The sequence below is a fragment of the Lissotriton vulgaris genome, chromosome 6 (genome assembly GCF_964263255.1).
Source record: "Lissotriton vulgaris chromosome 6, aLisVul1.2, whole genome shotgun sequence".
Taxonomy (NCBI): domain Eukaryota; kingdom Metazoa; phylum Chordata; class Amphibia; order Caudata; family Salamandridae; genus Lissotriton; species Lissotriton vulgaris.
The window spans coordinates 1,439,917,152-1,439,938,032 of record NC_141694.1 but is presented as its reverse complement, the minus strand read 5'-3'; the positions used below and the strand labels follow the sequence as shown (position 1 = coordinate 1,439,938,032).

At 46.6% G+C, this 20,881-nt stretch overlaps 1 protein-coding gene across 2 annotated transcripts in view; it reads right to left on the bottom strand.

Annotated features, from left to right (window-relative positions):
* LOC147708968 (protein-L-isoaspartate(D-aspartate) O-methyltransferase) overlaps positions 1-20,881 on the bottom strand; it is a 254,816-nt gene that overhangs the window by 184,166 nt on the left and 49,769 nt on the right. For both annotated transcript variants that reach the window (XM_086927565.1, XM_086927566.1), the window contains exon 3: positions 13,809-13,840. In XM_086927565.1, coding sequence (XP_086783691.1) covers positions 13,809-13,840 — 32 coding nt within the window. The remainder of the gene's footprint in view (positions 1-13,808; positions 13,841-20,881) is intronic.

Below are 20,881 nucleotides of genomic sequence, written 5' to 3'. Positions count from 1 at the left end.
AAAAACAATTATTTTCATCCTTTATATGCATGTTTTATTGAATAATCTTCCACATTTGTTCCAGCGGACAGGAATAAATTGTGGCAGAAACTACAGAACTGGGCATTCCAAATAACCTGCTGCAGGCAATAATGTCATTATACACCTCAACTTGGTTGAAGATTAAGCTGACGTCACACCAGGGAAAATATAGACAGAAAGGGGATTAAAGCAAGGGTGCGTCCTGGTCCTTCTTTTATTTTAATCTGTACCCAGCAGACATCTTTTCGGCCTTAAAACATGCAAATTTGATTCCCCAAAAAAATCGGGGCATCCAAGATCCCATTACTAAAATATGCTGATGATATAGTTTATTAGACCACGCGCAAACAGGGATTCAAAAGCCCTGAACGTCTTTCATAAATATAATGAAGCAAACAAAATGACCGTCAATGAGACAAAGACAAAAGCTGTAGTTTTCGGATGAACAAACAAGAAAGAAATCAATGTCTGGAGTCAGGGCCCCCTAAAAGTCCAAAGGACAACCGCCTATAATTATCTGGGTGTGTGGCTGACAGCAAAGGGAGGAACCAAAACTAATTTGGGGCACCTGAAAACCAAATCTGCACTGATCACAAGACGAGATTAAGCAAACTTAATCCAATTTTAGAAAGCCCATCTACAATACCAATTAGTAAGGTTCTTCAGACCTACCTTTTACCAGCACTTAACTATGGCCATGAAGCCTTTCCTGACAATCTCACCAAAACACTTGACAAACTTCAAATTAGGCACCTTACCTCTAACCCATCCATCCTACGCGGACGACGTTGTACTGAAGAGTCTAACCAAGATTGGCATTCAAAGGTCACTTGAGGGATTTGCGAAATTTATAACCAATAACAAACTAGAGATAAACACCACAAAAAGCAAAACAATACAGACGACGGACAGTCAATCAACAGACCCAATTTGAGGGAAAAAAGATAGAAGCAGTGCCTACTTATAAGTACTTGGGCTTTTATTTTGACAATCGGCACAATCACCAGCAGCAAAAAGCCTACATTTCCCAGAGAGCAAACGCTCTATCGTTTGCCTTTAGGTCCCGAACAATAAAGCTCAAGGGGCCTTCATATAAACCCCCTACTGGCAACAATAAAAATCCAAAGTGCTTCCTACGCTGTCATATGGCAGCACAGCCCTCTATGGGAAAGACGTGGCCCTGCTAAACAAAGTACAGACGACCATCTACAAATCAGTCTTCCAAATAGATCAGGATGCTTCACCAGCGCAGACCAGATTAGAATTTGGAGTCCTAAATGAAACAATGGGAAGGAAGTATGCAACTATCAAGTATGTGTACAGTTTGAAACAATACAGCAACCTTGGAACTGCACAAGGCCTTGTGGGACGAAATAAAAAAAGATGCAAAGTCCCCATACAATCAATACCTAAACAAAGCTTTAACAGATGCCTGCAAAAGAGACCTCTGGGAAACTAATCTGCCCTACCCGGCCTTTAAGCAAGCCATAAATAAAGCAGCAAAATTCCATTTACTTCTAGCTGACAAAACCACTTTTAGTGCAAGAAAACATGCCTGGATGGTAATATCCAAATATAAAACACTCACTCCAGCTCCATATTTAACAATTACATTTCCGGTGCACAGAAAACAACAGCTAATGGCGCTATGCTTGGGAAAATTCCCATCTATCATGGCCCAGCCAACCTGGGTCCATGACGGATCCAAAGATTGCAGACTATGTGGGAGTAGCAAGGAGGACTTTATCCATCTTGTCTGCATTTGCCCGAATTTATCACATGCATGAGGCACCTTTTTAAGAAAAGCCATGAACTCCAGAGGTATAAGAACGTGCAGATCTGCGATCATGGCAACCCTAAATCCAACTGACACTCCATTAAATTGCCTACTAATAAAGTTTCTTCTGGCTCATACGCACGCTCTGAAATGTAACCCTATGCCCTGCCTAGAAAAGGGAAATAGGACGGCTGTCATTGCGGTAGAGGGCTCTCCCGAACATAACACAGAACACCACTAGAACATTGGGAAGTACACTTTATATGGCCCAACAAATGCTTTTGATCAGCTTTAAACTTGTATATTGTGTATATTAAAATGACTACATTTAAAAAAAATACTTGCACTGGAACCGGAAAGTTTTACGATTAAGAGAAACAGAATGTAGATAAACACTAGGAGTTTTATTTGTAGCACTGATTTTATAAAATGTATTGTTATGGTTTCAATTAACTGAAACAATAAACTTTTCTTACCGTATCACTTGACAAACTTCAACTCAAAGTATTTGAGAGAATTTTTGGACTCCCAAAACACACAAGAGGTTATATGATCAGATTAGAACTGGGTTTGGAGGCGCAAATGTGGTCTAACATGCCCTTTTTCTTAAAATATTACTACAGGATTATTAAGGCCCCACCGAACACCTTGAAATCAACCCTCTAACAGCTCTTCACCCTAAAAATGAATCCTTGGTCGAATTATTCAAATAAATCAGTGGACACACTCAGAATAGACATATAACAAACCGCTTTCGCATTCAGCACTTTTCTGATTGAGAAACCTCCCCAATTCTCAAATGGCCCTCAAAACTTAAGGCCAAGTTTAGAAACTGGTTTAAATTAGCAGCCCCAGCTTTTAACACCTTACTTCGTAACTCCAAACCTAATCCGACGCAGAACAAGTACATTGATCACCTCTTAGTTGACAGCTTGATTAGGGAGGCCTTAGAGACTTCGCTTCCTTTGAGCATTAAAACCACCTGTAGATTACGTCTTCTGGATAAGGGCAACACTGCTGCCTTAATACTGTTGGACTTGAGTGCGGCCTTGGATACAGTGTCCCACTCTATAGAGATGGACAGACTGAGAAATATTGGCTTGGAGGGCACCGTCCTTGAGTGGATGATTTCATTTTTGAAACCAAGATTATTCCAAGTATTTTCAGCTGATTCTCAGTCAGAGTCATGCACCATGTCCTCAGGAGTACCTCTGGGATGTGCACTGAGTTCCCCCTGTTGTTTAATCTTTATGTGCCCGCATTAGCTGATGTGGTGGAGAGCTCTGGTCTGACGAACAAGTTACTAACATTTGGTAACAATGTATCTGTAAGACATATGTTAGTTCTAGATTCCTTACCGTGCACGTCGTCAGCGTCGTGGTCGCCGGAATGACGTTGTGGTGTCTACTTAGACGCCACCCCTGCACGCTGATGTCCGTTCTGACACTACTTTCCATGACCAAAGTGTAGAGCCATGAAAGACACTGACCACTGGTGCCCAACAACTAGGGCCCTATCCCTAGAAGTCAGTTTGCAGAGCAGGGATGATAGGTGGGCGGTAAGGAATCTATAACGACCTTATGTCTCTTACAGATAAATTGTTACCGAAGGCAAGTAACTTATTCATCTGACAGACAGGTAATTATAGATTCATTACCTTAGAATAGATACCCCAGCAATACCAACCCTGGAGGAGGGCCTGCGCACCAAGTTCACACCAGAAAGTCTCTCCGGACTTGGCTGTCCAGACAGTAATGTGCTGTGAACGTGTGCAAGAATGCCCACGTGGCTGCCTGACAGACGTCACGAAGTGGGACTCTAGGTGCCAATGCAGCGGTTGCTGCCTTAGCTCTAGTGAAATCAGCACGGAGCCCCACTGGAGGTTCCTTTTTCTCTAAAGCGTAGCAGATCTTTATCCAAAGGACAACCCATGGAGAGATGCTACGCTTTTGAACAGCTCTGCCTTTTTTGGCACCGACACAGCCAACGAAGAGTTGATCATTCACACCGAAGTCCTTTGTGAGGTCAAAGTAGAAAGATAGTGCATGTTTAGGGTCCAGAATGTGGAGTCTTTCCTCCTCTGAAGGGTGCAGAGGTGCGAAAAAGGTTGGCAAAGTGATAGTTTGTCCAATGTGAAATGCTGAAACCACTTTAGGAAGGATCAAAGGCCTCAGCCTGAGCACCACTTTGTCCTGATGCAGAGAAGAAAGAGGACGTAGAAGATGGAGCTTGCAGTTCAGTCACTCAGCGATCAGAGGTGATGGCAACAAGGAAGGCAGTTTTCAGAGTGAGGAGCCTGAGAGGGCAGTTGTGAAGAGGTTCGAAGGGAGCACACATAAGGTAACTTAAAACAAGCTTCAAGTCCCACTTGGGCATTATGAAGGGGGAAAGAGGAAAGAGATGATTAATGCCCTTAAAGAAATAAATGTACAATAGGGGACTTGAATGAAGGCTGATCTGGTAGCTGAAGGAAAGCAGAAATAGCTGCAAGGTAGCCTTTATTAGTGCCTAGAGCAGAGCCCTGCCCGGCTAAAGAATGTACATACAGAAGGACCTCTGAAAGAATGGCAGAGAGGGGATCCACACCCTTTGCTGCGCACCATGCCACAAACTTGTTCCATCGACAGGCGTATACCATTTTTGAGGAGGGACGCTTGTATGTCAAGATGACATTACAGACTTCGGGTCGAAAGTCTGGAGTCACAAGAATGAATTGTGCCTGATCGAACTTTATCTTCTTCAGCACTCAGGACAGAAGTGGTAGAAGCAGAAAGGCGTACAGGAGGTCACAACTCCACTCATGACGAAAAGCGTTCAGAACGAGTGTCGCTTTGGAAATTCCAAAACGCAGAACTGCTGACACTGCGCGTTCTCTTCGGTGGCGAACAGATCTAACCAGGATCTCCCCATCGCTGAAAGACACCTTGCACCACTTCAGAGTGAAGACGCCATTTGTGATCCACCAGGCACCGACAGCGGAGTTAATCCACCCTGGCGTTCAAAGAACCAGCTAGGTGTTGAACCACCAGGGCTATGCCCTGATGTTCCAGCCACGTCTAGAACCAAAGAGCCTCCTGACACAGGGTCCACGACCCCACCCCGCCCTGCTTGTTGCAGTACCACATGGTGGAGGGAAGGAACGCTTTCAGCGCCATGCGGATCACCGGGGGTTCCAGCAGGTTGATATGGAGCCCGGACTCTATCGGACACCAGACGTCTCCGATCTCCGCCTCTCCCAGATGGCCGCCCCATCCTGGAGTGACGCATCTATCACAACTGTTAGATCTGGCTGGGAAAGGGTGAGGGATCTGCCTCTGACCCAAGCTTGGTTCTTCAGCCACCACTGCAATTGTGTTGCCGTTCCCTCCGAAATCTGAAGTAGTTGGAATGATTCCCCTGATGCAGCACCCACTAGAACTTCAGGTCCCACTGCAGAGCCCGCATTGGCCACCTGGCATGATCCACTAGCAGGATGCAGGAGGTCTTGAGGCCCAGCAGCCTCAGAGTCATTCTCACCTAAATCTCGGATAGAGGCCGAAACATCCGTGGCAAAGCCCGAATATCCCGGACTTGCAGTTTGGGAGGATAGGTCCGAAGCTGCACTGTGTCCAGAACAGCCTTGATGAAAGGGAGTGTCTGAGAGGGAGTCAGGTGTGACTTTGATATGTTTAAAGTGAACCCCAGCGAATGCAAGAGGCTGGAGGAGGGAAACGACAGCCTGGGGCAAGGACGCCTTAAACAGCCAGTTGTTGAGATGGGGGAAGACTGGAACACCAGATTTGCGCAGATGAGCTGCGGCCACCGCCATCACTTTCGTGAACACCTGAGTAGCACTAGTAAGGCCAAAGTGGAGCTCAGTAAACTGAAAATGCGCGTGGCCTACTATGAACAGAAGGTAGCGAATGTGGGCCAGCAGGACGGGAATATAGAAATAGGCGTCCTGCAAGTCCAATGCCATCATGCAGTCTCCAGGATCGAGGGCAGATAGGACCTGAACTATCATGAGCATTTTGAACTTCTTCTGCTGGCGTAAGTGGCGGAGTGCCCAGAGATCTAGAAGAAGATGTAGGCCTTTGTCCTTTTTGGGCACCAGAAAGTAGCGGGAATAGCAACCACGACCTATTTCTGGCACAGGGACCATCTCAATAGCTACCTTGGCCAAGACAGCTGAGACTTCCTGGCGGAGAAGCGCCAAATGACCCTCCAACATGCTATTGAAAGACGGTGGCATGGAGAGAGGGGTAGTCTTGAAGGGGAGGGAGTAGCCAATTCAGACTATTTGCAAAACCTGCATGTCGGACAAGATGGATTGCCAGTGGGGGAGGTGATGCCGAATCCCACTGGTAGTTGATGGTCCTGAAAGGTCAGGCAAGGAAGGCTTGGAGGCTGCTCCAGGGATGGGGGGGTGGGGGAATGGGGGTGGGGAGGGTGAAGGTTGGACTGGCTTGCCCGCTGGTTCCCAGACCCACAAGATCGCTGGGCCCCAGGTCTGAGACCACACAGAGGCTGGGCAGCTTGCCTGAACCGATGGCTCTGTAGCCACAAAAGGGACAAAAAGCAGACTGGAGTGGACGGGAAGAAGCAACGAGGCCCAAAGATCTGGCCATAGCCTGAGAATCTTTAAAGCTCTGCAGCACCAAGTCTGCTTTGTCACCAAAGAGGTAATGTCCATCAAAAAGGCAGGTCTATCAAGGTAAACTGGAAATCCCCCGAAAAGCCAGATGTCCTCAACTAGAGGTAGCGCCAAAGGGCTACTGACGTGGCAATCGCTCTGCCTAGTGAATCGGTGGTGTCTAGTCCACATCTTTTTGAGAATTTGGCTGAGTCTCTCCCATCCGCCACTGCCTGGCAGAGAACGGCTCGGGCCTCCTCCGGGCACTGAGGCAGCACTTGCACAACGGAGTCCCAGATGGTATAGGAGTATCGGCCCAAGAGGCACGCAGTATTTACAGACCGCAGGGCTACGCTGGAGGAAGAAAACATGCGCTTCCCAAGGTGATCCAGTTTCTTGGATTCCCTATCTGGGGGAGCCGAAGGGAATGCGCCCTTGGAGGAAGAGGCTTGGACCACCAAGCTCTCGGGGGAAGGGTGTTTGGTGAGGAAAACTGGGTCGCCCGGATCCGGGCGATGGCGGCAGGCGATCGTCCTTTCCACAGTAGTCCCTGTGCTGGGTTGGACCAGGTGCTTAGAAGGGCTTCATTGAAGGGTAATAGGGGTTCGGAAGGGGATGCCACAGGTTGAAGCACCTAGTCAGGAGGTTAGTCCCGACCACCACTGAATGGAGCTCAAGGCCCAAGTCCTCGGCCGCCCTACTCACCCCACCACAGCCTAGGACACTGCCTCCTTCATAGCCACGGTGAGGGGGTGGGGGAACAATGCCAAGGTCTGGAGAAGTGTCCAGACCCCTGGCGTCACCCAGGTCTTCTTTCCAGTCCAGCTCTTCCAGCTGGTCTGCTAAAGGGACAAGCGAAACCTCCCAGTCCTTAAGACTACTTTCTGGGTGATCGGGAACACCAGGGATGAACAGGGGAACAAAGTACTCTCATGCCTCGCTCCGGCCCCATTTCTGGGGGGGGGGGGGGGAAATGGGGATGGCGATGACCGGGGCGCAGTCGGGCCGGGATCGACACCGGGTAAGATCAACCAGCGTCGGTAGGGATCCATGCCTAGATCCGTGGGGGCCCTATGGCGCGGGTCCACAGCCACCGACATCGAAGGCCCAGGGACCCCTGACCGGCTCAGCTTGGGCCTGAAGACGTGCCAGCAGAGTCTGGCTGCCCAAGGTTACGATGAAAGGCTTCGTAAAATGTAACAAGTTGGGCAGGGGACGCTCCAGCTCCCGGAAATGGGAGACGGCTCGGAGTCGTCCCTGAAGGAGGCACGAGACGGAGCCTTAGAGCGACAACGCTCCGGATCCCACGCCGCATTAGCCGACAGACGAGGAGAAGGTAAATAGAGCCGGTGCTTCTTTGCCTTTTTCTTGGTCTTTGACTTACCCGAAGACTTTGAAGATTTTGTGTGTTAAGAGGTGTGGGGGCTCCGCAAGCGGCCTCAAGACCTTCCTCTCGAAGGAAACAGGGAGCAACGCGGAGTCAACTGCTGGGACACCAAGAGCTTTCTGGACCGCTCCCGCAAAGACTTTGGATTCATGGCCCGACAGTCTGAGAACGACTCTGGGTCGTGGTCGCGTTCCAGACACAAAGGCACATGAGGTGTGAATCCGTCACAGACATCAGCCTGTGACAGGCCTCGCAAGGATTAAACCCGGTTGACAGTGAGACATCCCTGGCGAATCGGGAGTCGAAGACTCAAAAAGGTTTGGTCAAAATGTGAATAAAGGTGCAAGTCTCTCTGGATCTGCGCTAAACTAGCACGGAAAAATAAAGAGCTGACGTCAGCGTGCAGGGGCGGCATGTAAGTAGACACCGCAATTTCAGCCTGGCGAACATGACGTCGACAACAGACACCACCTACAAGCTGGCAAGAGTACTGGTAAGAAAAAATTCTCCTGATCCAGGCTGACTGTAATTATAAGGTAAGGAATCTATAACTAACGGTCTCTTTTGGATACTATTTTTGTTTGCGGACGGCACCCAAATTATTTTCTGGTGGTCGTTCCCTCAGAAGCACCCCGCTGAGTTAATCGACCTTGGTCTTAGACGACTTGCCTCCTGGATGGAAGGCAATTTGCTTAAATTGAATGGCGACAAAACAGAGGTTTGGATTGTGTGTAGAAACCCTCAATCGTGGGGCCCGGAGTACTGGCCTGCATCTTTAGGAATTGTTCCTACCCCTTCTACCAAAGTGAAAAGCCTGGGCTTCTGGTTAAATGATGCATTGTCTATGCGCCCTCAAGCTGCTATAGTAGAATCTACCCGCTTTGAAGTCATAAAAATGGGTGAGAAAAACTATTTGGATTATTCCTCACTTGGCACTGAGAACGCTAATTCAGGCCCACATCCTCTCAAGACTGGATTATGGAAATGTTCTCTATCTGGGCGCTGACAAGGCGGCTACCCGTCATCTTCAGGTGGTGCATACTTCTGGAGCTAGGCTTCTTACTCTACTTCCGAGCAGTACTGCTGGCTCCCATTCTCTCCAAATGCTGCACTGGCTACCTATCAGAAAAAGAGTACAATTTAAAAATCTCTGCTTGATGTTTAAAGCTAAAGCAGGACTTTGCCTAAAACATGTACAAGTGCTGTTCTCCCCCTTATATCCCCTACCTCGATTTGAGATCTGCCAGCCAGGTCTGATACTGTGTGCCCAGAATCCACCGGGCTCGATCAGGCGGATGTTCTTTTGCTTATTTAGGGCCGAAACTGTGGCACGCTCTGCCTCAGTATATAAGAAACTGCACTTCGTTAATGAGGTTTCGAAAACTTTTAAAAAACATGGCTCTTCTAAATATGGTGTCTTCATGTGTGCTTTACAAATGGCAATAAATAATATTATTGTTAATAATAATAATAATAATAATAATAATAATAATAAAAGGCAGATAAAAATGCCCTCAATTCCATATGAATCGGCCAAATTAAAGTCAAATTGCACTCCGGTATTTGAAGCATTGGCCATATCATAGGACCACCACGAACAGCCTTATCTGAGACAACAGCCATACCTCCAGCGCTCGATCGGTAAGACATGTTTAAAACAAATTATGGGTGCAAGGTTGATGAGCCTATAGATAAAAGAGATGAACCCAAAATAGCACTCCCATTCCATGATAGTCAAGTGTAGACTCTGTGGATGTCAAAAGGAAACGTTTAATCACCTTTTGTGCTGCTGCCCTCCACTTTTGAAGGCTCGCCTCACATTGCTAAAACCCTTGTTCTTCACACACGGGACACAAACTTGCACGGAGGCTACAAATTAGTTTTTTAACATACTCGAGCTGTGTGACTTGGCAACATTCGGCAAATACATCAATTAGCCTGTCACAAGTATTACTTAAAGACATTAAGACTGATCACCACTCTAATTAACATCACTGAAACAACTGAACTTTAACGCTTTGTATGATAGGTTTTGGATTTCCGTTTGGATAGATCGTTAAAATGCTTTTACTAGGCACTCTTCCAATATATGATTAGACAACAAACTGCTTTATGGCTTCCAGATCGGATTCACTGTAAGCACTGTTTTGTACATTTAAACTACTTTTCACAGAATTGAGCAGACATCTACCTTTATGTATTATCTAGGACTCCCAAACTTTCATTTCACTTACTTAAAACAGATTTAATCTACGCTTGAGACTAAGACAATAAGCATTACATGTAATATTTGCCAGCCATGCCAATTTTGCATACCAATGATCTTGTTTTAGCCCAGGCACTGCCTATTAACCTGCAATTGTTATGCCATCCATATAAATGTCCATCACCAGCCCCTTTCGTACCGCTTTTGGCCGCCATAAGTGTGGCAGGGTATGCTCAGACGGGAGTACCTTGCTCACTTTGCCACTGGATTCAAGCAAGCTGGGATGAAGACGGCTGGAATGCCAGAAACCGGTCCTCGGAAGCTTGTTTCCGGTCCAGGGAAGACATGGCTTGGCAGTTCGGGCTGGACTGCTCCCATGAGGCACAGGGTCAGACTGATTTGCATATAGCCATGTCTGAACTGGGGTGGCAGAGTGGGCTTAAGAACGGTGATGGATTAAACCCAGATCTTTTGACTGGGTGTGAGTGTTTGATTGATTCAGATGCTCCGTCCATCACCACCCCCTTTTGTACCGCATCCATATAAATGTGGCCTAGCGTGTGCTATATCCCCGATTATGTTTATGTCTATGATAGCAACCTTTACAGTTTTCTCACTTTTCTGATAAAACCCGATTTATATTTAAGCTTATGTACATACATTGTAATGATTCTAATTAAGTATGCAACAAAGGAATATTAACTACATTCTGCAAACTGAAATGCTGTTATGGTAAAAAAGGAATATTACTTCTAAACAAAATGTTTTCACCCAGGAAATTAAGAAGCAGGCAAAGTCTTATAAACATTGAGGTAACCCCATTGATTCCTTGAATCGTTTCAAGGAAAAGCAGACAAAAAAACAGATTTAGGAATACATGAGAGAACTTTGAATGGCAATGCTTCAATTGCTCCCAAACTGGTGCGCATCTGTTCGCAGAGCCCCTGGCTTGTTTTGAAAGCACTGCTGGACGTGAAAAATCCTATACTCCGGGTTAGCCACCCCAGAACATTCATGCTACAAAAGTGTGCCTTCTTAAGCTGGGGGTGAGAAACTCTAGCCCAAGTGAGAGGCTATGAAATTCAGAAAGATTTCACTCTACAATCACAGTTGTGTTATTTTCCTTGATATGTCCCCCGATTCTCTGTACAGGAAAAAGGATCTTACAGACATTGGGAGGAACTCTTGGCAGGGCATTGAGGAGACAGTATCGAGTAGGCATTGGTTCGGTTTCTTGCACAACTGAGAGTCTCTCATACCAGCAAGCAGTTTCTTTTCACATAGTGTTGCAGTCAAGAACTATGTGCATGGTTTAGAGGAGGAAAAGGATACAGGTTCTGTAAAAGGGGTCGTAGACAACCAGTGACCAAAGACCCTTTTTGTGTTTCCCGGCGGTGTCGCCTCTATGACCCACCAATATTTAATCAATGAAGAAGCAGGCGCTGGAGACTGAAAGGCAGGAAACGAGGGTTTATTCTCTCCGGAGGAGAACACATCAATTCAGACAGCAAGTATCGTCACAAGGTGCTCTAGCTGAATCTCTGAGGCCTGGCCTCTTATACTCAGGTTTATGATCTTTATTGCACGTAACACATTCTTGCAACACTTTGATATGTGAAAGAACATCCTCGGAATCTCCCCTTCAGGCCCATTCCCACATACATTTACAGTTGAATTCCCCACCCCGGTCACAACAGGTGATGTTTATCGCGCAGTAGGACATTCCGCCGATTCACGGAATGTGTGAAGTTTGATCGGATCTCGTAGGGTGGGGGCTTTGATCGGCTCGGGGGTCTTTTTGATGGGGAGGCTTCCTACTGTACGGGGTAATAAACAGTATCCGCAGGGCCAGGTGGTGGCTTGGGAACAAGGAAGACAGACGGGCACACAGGAAAGGGAGGTTTGCATCAAAGGGCCTGAGACTATGAAAGGAACGAAGGGAGGTGTGCGCTGGGAACAGGATGGGATTCTGAGGCAGATCTGCGCTGAAGAGGGGTTTATGACCCAAGGCATGTGAGAGTGAGGGGGTTGTCAGCGTGCGGGGGATGCCTGTGAGGTAGAGAGAGAGAGAGAGAGAGAGAGAGAGAGGGAGGTAGAGAGAGAGAGAGAGGTAGAGAGAGAGAGAGAGAGGTAGAGAGAGAGAGAGAGAGAGGTAGAGAGAGAGAGAGAGAGGTAGAGAGGTAGAGAGAGAGAGGTAGAGAGGTAGAGAGGTAGAGAGGTAGAGAGGTAGAGAGGTAGAGAGGTAGAGAGGTAGAGAGGGAGAGAGGGAGAGAGGGAGAGAGGGAGAGAGGGAGAGAGGGAGAGAGGGAGAGAGGGAGAGAGGGAGAGAGAGAGGGAGAGAGGGAGAGAGAGAGGGAGAGAGGGAGAGAGAGAGAGAGAGAGAGAGAGAGAGAGAGAGAGAGAGAGAGAGAGAGAGAGAGAGAGAGAGAGAGAGAGAGAGAGAGAGAGAGAGACGCGCTGGCTATCAGCGAGGGGCAGAGGGGCCAAGGTGCTCAAAATGACTGCCGCTTACGCGCAAGGCTTGTGAAAGCGGGAGTGATCAGTGCGTGGGGGTGCTTGTGTAGGTGGAGAGCCGTGCTGGGGGTCAGGGGTGTGCAGAGGGTGGTTCTGGTCAAGGCAGCTAATGTGGTGGGCGTGTGCGACGAAGAGTGTGGCATCGGGGCGAAAGGTAAGATGGCGCAGATAATGTTCACCAAACCGTATTGAATTTCCACAGTTCCAGGGGTAGAGAGTCTTCATCAGGTAGGGGGTGACTGTACAACTAAGATTTTGTTAGGGCAACTTCTGGACGATGGCGGAGGTGTACAGGGATTAATTGGGGTTAAGGTTTATCAAACTGAACTTGAATCTTTGCTCTTTATCTCTCCACTGCCCAATCTCTTTCCCTTTTAGCCAGCAATGAACAACATGCATTGCACAGAAGTTTGTTATTATGGGTGATTCTTATATATATGGACGTGAGCATTCTCAGGGCTCCGGAAGTGATTTGTATCATCAAACAGGTTTACTGCTTTTCTCTTTTGCTCTATGTTACTGGTACTTTAATACTATTAAAATGTAAAATGTTTTATATTGAGAAAAGCATGTTTGCAAAGGAATCCAGCCTGCGATATGGACTCATGACTCCTGTGGTGGTGCAGTGACTTGGCATAAAAGTAGTATGCATTCATGAGAGTTCAGCAGCCTAGTTCTGGTGCTCTTTCAGCATAAGCCATTCTTTCTGTCACGCTGTGCCAGTCCCTCGCCTTCCTTCACTTAGGGCAACGTAAACCCTAAAAAACACTGAATAGTAGAAAAGAAAACAACTATTAAATTACCGGTGCTAGGCTGTTCCACTGGTACAAATGGGAGTAGTTTTTTCCCTTTGTCCAAATTGAGCTCTAGTAACTTCTCAGCACATGTGATGGGGTTCGGGTTTATTTCGATTCCTACCAGGCAATAGACGCAAATGCTTATTAAGAACAGCGTATAGGAACCTGAGATTGCTTTAGAAAATGTAGAATGCTGGCAGTGAACTGAAATTTGCCTGGATTGTAGGTTCAGTGCCAGAGAGGTAAAGCAGGTTAAATATCTGGTGGATGAGACCAGGGAGCCAAGTAAAACACTGCAGACAGGTTGTCAAACCAGAACAGCTGTTAACTACATCCACTAAGGCAAAAAATTACAGGTCTGAAAAATTACATTTTTAGAACCCTCCTCAAACGTCGTTAACCACGGAGAGACCCGGGGCAATAAATGCATCAAACTTAATTAAACATTCCATAAATTATTTTTATCCATACATAAGTAAGCAACTTCTCCTTACCATATGGGGAGCGCTGATTGTTGCTTGAAAACCTGTAACCAGAAGATTTGCAATAGACATTAGAACCTACTTTGAGTCCTAGAATGCAACAATACTTATTTCAGGTACATTTTCTATATTATTTCTGCTTTCATTATTTATGTACACACCAATTATGAAAATGTGAAGAACCATAATGCTAATTATCTATATAGAAATTACCAGTGTAGCACCCAACAGGAGCGGTCTCAAACATTTCAGCACTGCCAGTGATGTTCGAATGAACAAGATCCTAGTCTTTTAGACAACTGTGTCTCTATTCAAAATGAAAATCACTGCAATGAATATCACTGATCAAAATTTCTAGTACGAGTTCTTTATTCAAGCTTGAATAAAAATCAACAGAAAGAGAGACAAACAAAATAAATTGCGGCAACACATTATACATTTACAGACAGTACATGGCAGAATTCATAACAACAAAGGAAGAGGGGAAAGAAAGAGGAGCATATAAAACACCACAACAGACCCAGGGAATAAATAGAATAACAGGAGACAATACGAACCCTATCTAGTCCCAGAACCACTCTTCCAAGGGAGCCCAGTTCTTCTGACCCAGCTCCCGCCTCCTTCTTCCCCACCTCTGAAAAACGGCTGACTAAGTTATAGAGGGCCATGTCGTGTAGACAACTGTGTCTCTATTCAAAATTACAATCAACGCAATGCATATCACTGATCAAAATTTCTAGTAGGAGTTCTGATAAACTACATGTCCCAGTTTCCTAGTGCTACATCGGAGTGTGTTATTCATAAACAAAAGATTGTTTGGATTGACGCTTTCTCGCTGAACAATCTAGGAGACCTAAAAACACTGCACGTGCAGGACTGCTGAGTGGAATAGTGTCAGGGCAGAGGACCAACCAGCTTTATAATTCACAGTTGAACTGAAACCAGTCCATGCAACCTTGGAGGGCTAGTAATCCAAACTGTGCGTCTCTGGGGATCTATAGATTTTGTATAATTTGGTGCCCAATGAAGGGCCATGGAATTTTCACGACTGAGTCGTTTTTGACGACACACTCCAAAAACTACAATTACACTCAGATGTTCGTTATGATATTGGTTACCTTCTTCGTGTTAAATAGGAACCCTCCCCGTTTACTGAAGCTTTGGTAAGCTTTGCTTTAAAAACATTTCTTCCCCAATCTATGGTTTCTACTATTTGTAGAGGTGGCTACTGTTCAGCTGGGAATAACTTACAGTGCAGCAGTTGCACAACAACTCAAAATCAACCTGTTGCCAACAATAGGGGTTTAGTAACATTTGTGGTCAATGCACATGTTGTATAGTCTTTGAGATCTCATAAACATGGGAGACTTTGATCGAAGAGATGCCACAAAGGGTCATTTTCATTCAGGTAAACGGACACCCAACCCTGCAAGATATAGGGCATTATCCGTACTTAGAATCTCTTTTAACTTATAAGGAAGAACAAAATTGCCTTGGTTGTCAACTACCACACATCCATCAGAATGTCAGACTTGGTTCTCTCAGTAAAGAAGGGGCAACATACCCCATACTGGCTGTGTACACACCTTTTTCGAATCCACAACAACTACAGGTTAAGAGATTATAAGATTATAAATCAAACAGTGTCTCTATACAGAAGACTAAGACATTATGTACTAAAAATAACAGCAGTTCCTGTAGGATGTATGGCATTACAACGCATTCCTTTACCAAGCACATGTCTTATCCACACGACTTTACAACGAAAACGTAAGTATATATCAGGTAAGTGAAATATATATATATATATATATATATATATATATATATATATATATATATATATATATATATATATTACCTACTGGCTATCGCCAGTAGGTATATATAGTTAGGATTTTTTCCCTATGGGACTTTTGAAAATTCTATGTCTAATAACTTTGGCGTTTGTGGACGGAATCGGCTGAAATTTTCAGGAAAATGGCACATTCTGTTTCTGAGCAGCCCCTGAAAATTTGGTGGGGTTTCGTCAAGGGGGGGCTGAGAAAAAAGGGGGGTCCCAAAACGCGTTTTTTGCATTGAGTTTTCCATAGGGCGGTTGGACTCACTTTTAGCTCGAACGGCTGAATGGATTTGCACGAAACTTGGCAAAATTGTAGGGACTGTTAGCCCGATGTGCCTTTGCTAGGTCTCAATATATGTGCTCCAGTAGTTTTTGAGAAATTAACGTTTAAATCAAGATATATATCTGTAACAGCGCTCCGGGCAGCGATCCGGTCCGCTTACTTTTCGCTTATCGGAACTTTGCGCGCAGAAAGCTGATTGGCTCTCCGGTGTCTGTCAACATTCTAAACAGTCCGGAGCGGACGCCATCTTGTCTCTCGGTAGGATCGAGAGAGAAGAAGAGGTGGAAAACGAAGGGGGAATTTAATGAAAGGGGGCAAGGTATCCCCCTCTTGACCCCCTAGGAATGTTGTTGGGGTTATTAAAGGGTCCCGTGGGGAAAATAAAAAAAAAATGATTTTTCACGGTAGAAGCGCTTCACGGGCCGCGAACTGGGCCGCAAACTGGTAGCGAAACGGGAATTCGCCATTTTGTGCTTCGTTAATTAAAGTACTAGGTATAAGGGGGTGCGGGAGACATATCCTAATCCCCTATGTTTCCTGAGGGTGGCTGAGGAGGCTGATATATGTTGATATATCTCTTCCAGCGGCTGCGCCATCTTGCCTTTTTTCGAATGCCACAATTTTGTCGTGCACGGCAGCCATTTTAGATGCCAGGCTGGTTCCAGGCTATCACCTAACCCTGCGGATGTAGTTTATGGCCCCAGCTGTAGAGAATTCAGACATGCCAATCCTCCTGATTCAGGCGTGTGAGTACTGATTTCAGTGCTAGTCTCCCGCCTCCCGATTTCTGCAAGCAAAAACCCGGGGGCATATTACGAACAACTAGCGATAATTTTTGTCTATAACTTGTTTAGAGACAAAAATTATCGCCGCACATCGGCGATTTTTATCGCAGATAAACCTTGCTATTATCGCAGAAAAGTCAGCGATATTCATGTATTATCGACCTAATGCTCTTAGCCATGTTATCCACCTCCCATTGGATAACATGGCTAAGAACTGCTCAGGGCAGGTGTTAGATTTTGGAGATATTCGCGCTTAGCGCGAATATCTCCAAAAGTTGGTAATAGGAGATAGCGATGTTAGGGACTGTTTCCAGTCGCTAACATCTTGGCACGCCACTTTGCATGTCATTAGTGATAAGTATCACTGACATGCAAAGCGGGGCCCAAGATGGTCGCTATCTCCTTTTAGCTGTCACTAACTGGTGTTAGCGACAGCTTGATAATAGGGAAATAATTTTATCTCCGCTTTCATGGTTTTTAAAGCCAAAAAAGCGGAGATAAACCCCCTTGATAATATGCCCCACGATTCCTTGGGGGTTTCAGCTGACAGGGCTTGGTATTGTGTTACATGGTAATTTTTCCATGAAACGTCAGAGGGTCGATGTAGGGGTTCTAGAAGAGGTGATAAACCATTTAAGCCTCATGAACAAGCGCATGGTCTTTTAAAGATTTGTGAAGTACTCGGGGCGGCGGTGTGTGTGTGCCCTCTTTCAGGAGCGGGCGGGGGGGCACTGCCAGCAACTTGCCAGGTCAGGTAGTGTTCAACACGTGCATCACCCTTTCTCTGCCTGCTATTGCGCTCCATGCTTCGGAAAGGTAAGAAAAAGAACGTGCATTTGAGTTTGAAATGTCCGATCCTGCAGCAGCACACTTCCAAAGCCCACACATGACAATAACCCGAATCAAGGCCCCATTCACCCGTTTTAAAAAAAATAGATAACACTCCAACAAAGTAAGGTTATAAAACTTTATTAACTACTAACTTTAACAAACGGAACAAAAACTAAAAACATTTAAACATTTCTCCACACAAAAAGCAACAATGGTTAGAAGCGGTCTTTTGTGCGAATAGTCCCAAGGCAGCACAACGTGCAGAGTTCTGGACGGCACCCAGGTGATGTCGCCTGGGTGCCGCACTGGTTTAGGGATCCTACAATGCTGCTCCGAAAATTGGCGTGGGGCGTCCCGGGTGGGGCGGGAGGAGGCCTCGTCAGTAGCGGTCTGTTGTGCGAATAGTCCCAAGGCAGCACAACGTGCAGAGTTCTGGACGGCACCCAGGTGATGTCGCCTGGGTGCCGCACTGGTTTAGGGATCCTACAATGCAGCACAGAAAAACAGCGTGGGGCGTCCCGGGTGGTGCGGGGGGAGGCCTCGTCAGTAGCGGTCTGTGTCCAGTGTCACATGGCTGACACAACATGTACGACAGGCACCCAGGTGATGTCCAGTAAACTGCCGCACTGGTTTTGGTATCCTACAATGCTGCTCCGAAAATTGGCGTGCGGCGGCCCGGGGGGGGGGCGTGGGGGAGCCGGCGTGAACGGGCCTCCCCAGGTGGCGGCCATCTAGCTGAGTTGCGCTCGCTCTTGCGGCCACAGCGTCTCGCTCACCATGTTGTTGAGTTGCTCCCACTCTTGCAGTGCAGCGATAGGCGGCTGCCACATGGCTCTTAAAATGGCGGACGGCTCCTCGGTTTTGGGCCTGGTCCACTGAAATGGCCCTGGGACACTTTGGAACTCGGACGCTTGCCTGCTAGGGCTTGGGCTCCATTCTCGAAAAGCGTCCCCTCAGCCGTGAAGATTGTATAAAAGTCTTGGGGGCCCCCGACTCCCGCAGACTTCCGGTGGGGAGCGGCTGCCATGATTGCTCGCGGAATGACCACGACGGAGCCACGAGATGGTGGTGCTCTCATGCTGACGCCAGCTTCAGTCTGAATGATCCAGAAACAAGGTGGGGCTTTCATCGTTTGGGAAAAAAAAATGTTCTAAACCAATGAAAAGTGTTATTTTTAGGTCATATGACCAAGCCTTCCATCTTTAGGAAACCAAAAGTAAAATGAACCAATGAAAAGTTTTATAAACAAGTCACATGACCTGTTATGCGACATAGGGCTACAAAAAGCGTAGAAAATCCGTTGGCACGTGAGGCGGCGTCAGTAGCGGACCGATGTGCGAATAGGCCGAAGGCAGCACAACGCGCCGAGATCCGGATGGCACCGAGGTGGTGTCCAGCAAATTGCCGCACTGGTGTGGCCATCCTACAATGCTGCGCCGAAAGACGGCGTGTCCAGCTGAATTGCGGTCACTGTTGCGGTACAGTGACTCGAACGCGCCGAGATCCGGATGGCGCCGAGGTGGTGTCCAGCAAATTGCCGTACTGGTGTGGCCATCCTACAATGCTGCGCCGAAAGACGGCGTGTTCAGCTGAGTTCCGGTCACTCTTCCGGCACAGTGACTCGAACGCGCTGAGATCCGGATGGCACCGAGGTGGTGTCCAGCAAGTGGCTGCACTGGTGTGGCCATCCTACAATGCTGCGCCGGAAGTCGGCGTGGGGTGCCCCGTTGGCTTATGAGGTGATGTCAGTAGTGGACTGATGTGTGAATAGGTCGGAACCAGCACAAGGCGCCAAGATCCGAATGGCAAGTCCTGGATGTTGAGTGCCTCAGTTGAGATTTCTGAGCAGTGCTTGTAGGACTGTCTGAAGCTTATTTGCACCTGCTGCAGCTTCACTAGGTCCGGCGGAACTTTTTGCCTTTTCCTTTCTGCTTCTTTTCCTACAATGCGTTTCTTCTGAAGACACGACCAGGTCCCTGAATGTGTGCAGGGGGACGCTATTGATTGAATGAACGCGCCGAGATCTGGATGGCACCGAGGTGGTGTCCAGCAAATTGCCGCACTGGTGTGGCCATCCTACAATGCTGCGCCGAAAGTCGGCGTGGGGTGCCCCGTTGGTTTATGAGGTGATGTCAGTAGCGGACCGATGTGTGAATAGGTCGGAACCAGCACAAGGCGCCCTGCACTGTTGAGCCTTTTTCAATGTCTGATTTTTGTTGTTTCCCCTCCATCAAAAACAAAACAAAAATACAAGGCGCCAAGATCCGAATGGCAAGTCCTGGATGTTGAGTGCCTCAGTTGAGAGTTCTGAGCAGTGCTTGTAAGACTGTCTGAAGCTTATTTGCACCTGCTGCAGCTTCACTAGGTCCGGCGGAACTTTTTTCCTTTTCCTTTCTGCTTCTTTTCCTACAATGCGTTTCATCTGAAGACACGACCAGGTCCCTGAATGTGTGCAGGGGGACGCTATTGATTGAATGAAAATGGCGGCTTGACACAAAGCTGACTCAAGCGTTACTGTTGGTGCTATACAGACAAAAATTGGTTTTCAGTTTGTACATTCTTCAGGTTTTTTTTTTCCATCCAAGTCTGATTGAGAGTTTGTAGAAAAATGGCTTCAGATTTTCCACATACTACTCTTCAACATTCTTCCTAAATGTAACAATGTGAAACTCACTAGGAGAACGGCTGTTTCTGTTTCCTTTCAAAATGCTGCCACCAATATTTTCTGAATGGAAGACACCATCTTGTAGCATAAAGGGCCGAAAGGGGTTCTGGTCTGGCCGATGGTTGGTGGAGACATTTTGACTATATCTTGGACCTGCCCGGCCTCGCCCAAAATGGCGCCGGTATAAATGGGACTCGTAACTCTTTGCCCGCAAATGTATATCTAGAAAATGTTATTGTAAGTGGCCCTGTCGTATTTTAATTACAAAATGTACGTCCACCGATTCCGCAACTGTTAGACACCTTTGTTCTTGTCACCTAATGGCCCGCTCGTTACGTTCTTCTACAGTGTAAATGTCTCCTCATCATATACGATTTCAGTTTGCTCCGTGGCCGGCCCACGTGGTTATAGGCCCGTATTTGTATACTGACATTTTCACAATAAAGGTTTTTAAAACAAAACACGGTAGTAGTATTTTCATTTGTAAAGTTTTTACTTTTAGTGACTGTTTTCGAATCAGTAAAAGGCAAGTGAAATAAAGCAGTCCAATTACATGACGGATAAAAGGTATAATATGTAGGAACGCAGTAAAGATAAATGGTCAAGGGCAGTTGTGTTTTTCATGTCTGCAACATAAAGTGATCGATAAGAATCTGATAATCAGGCGTATCGGCGACT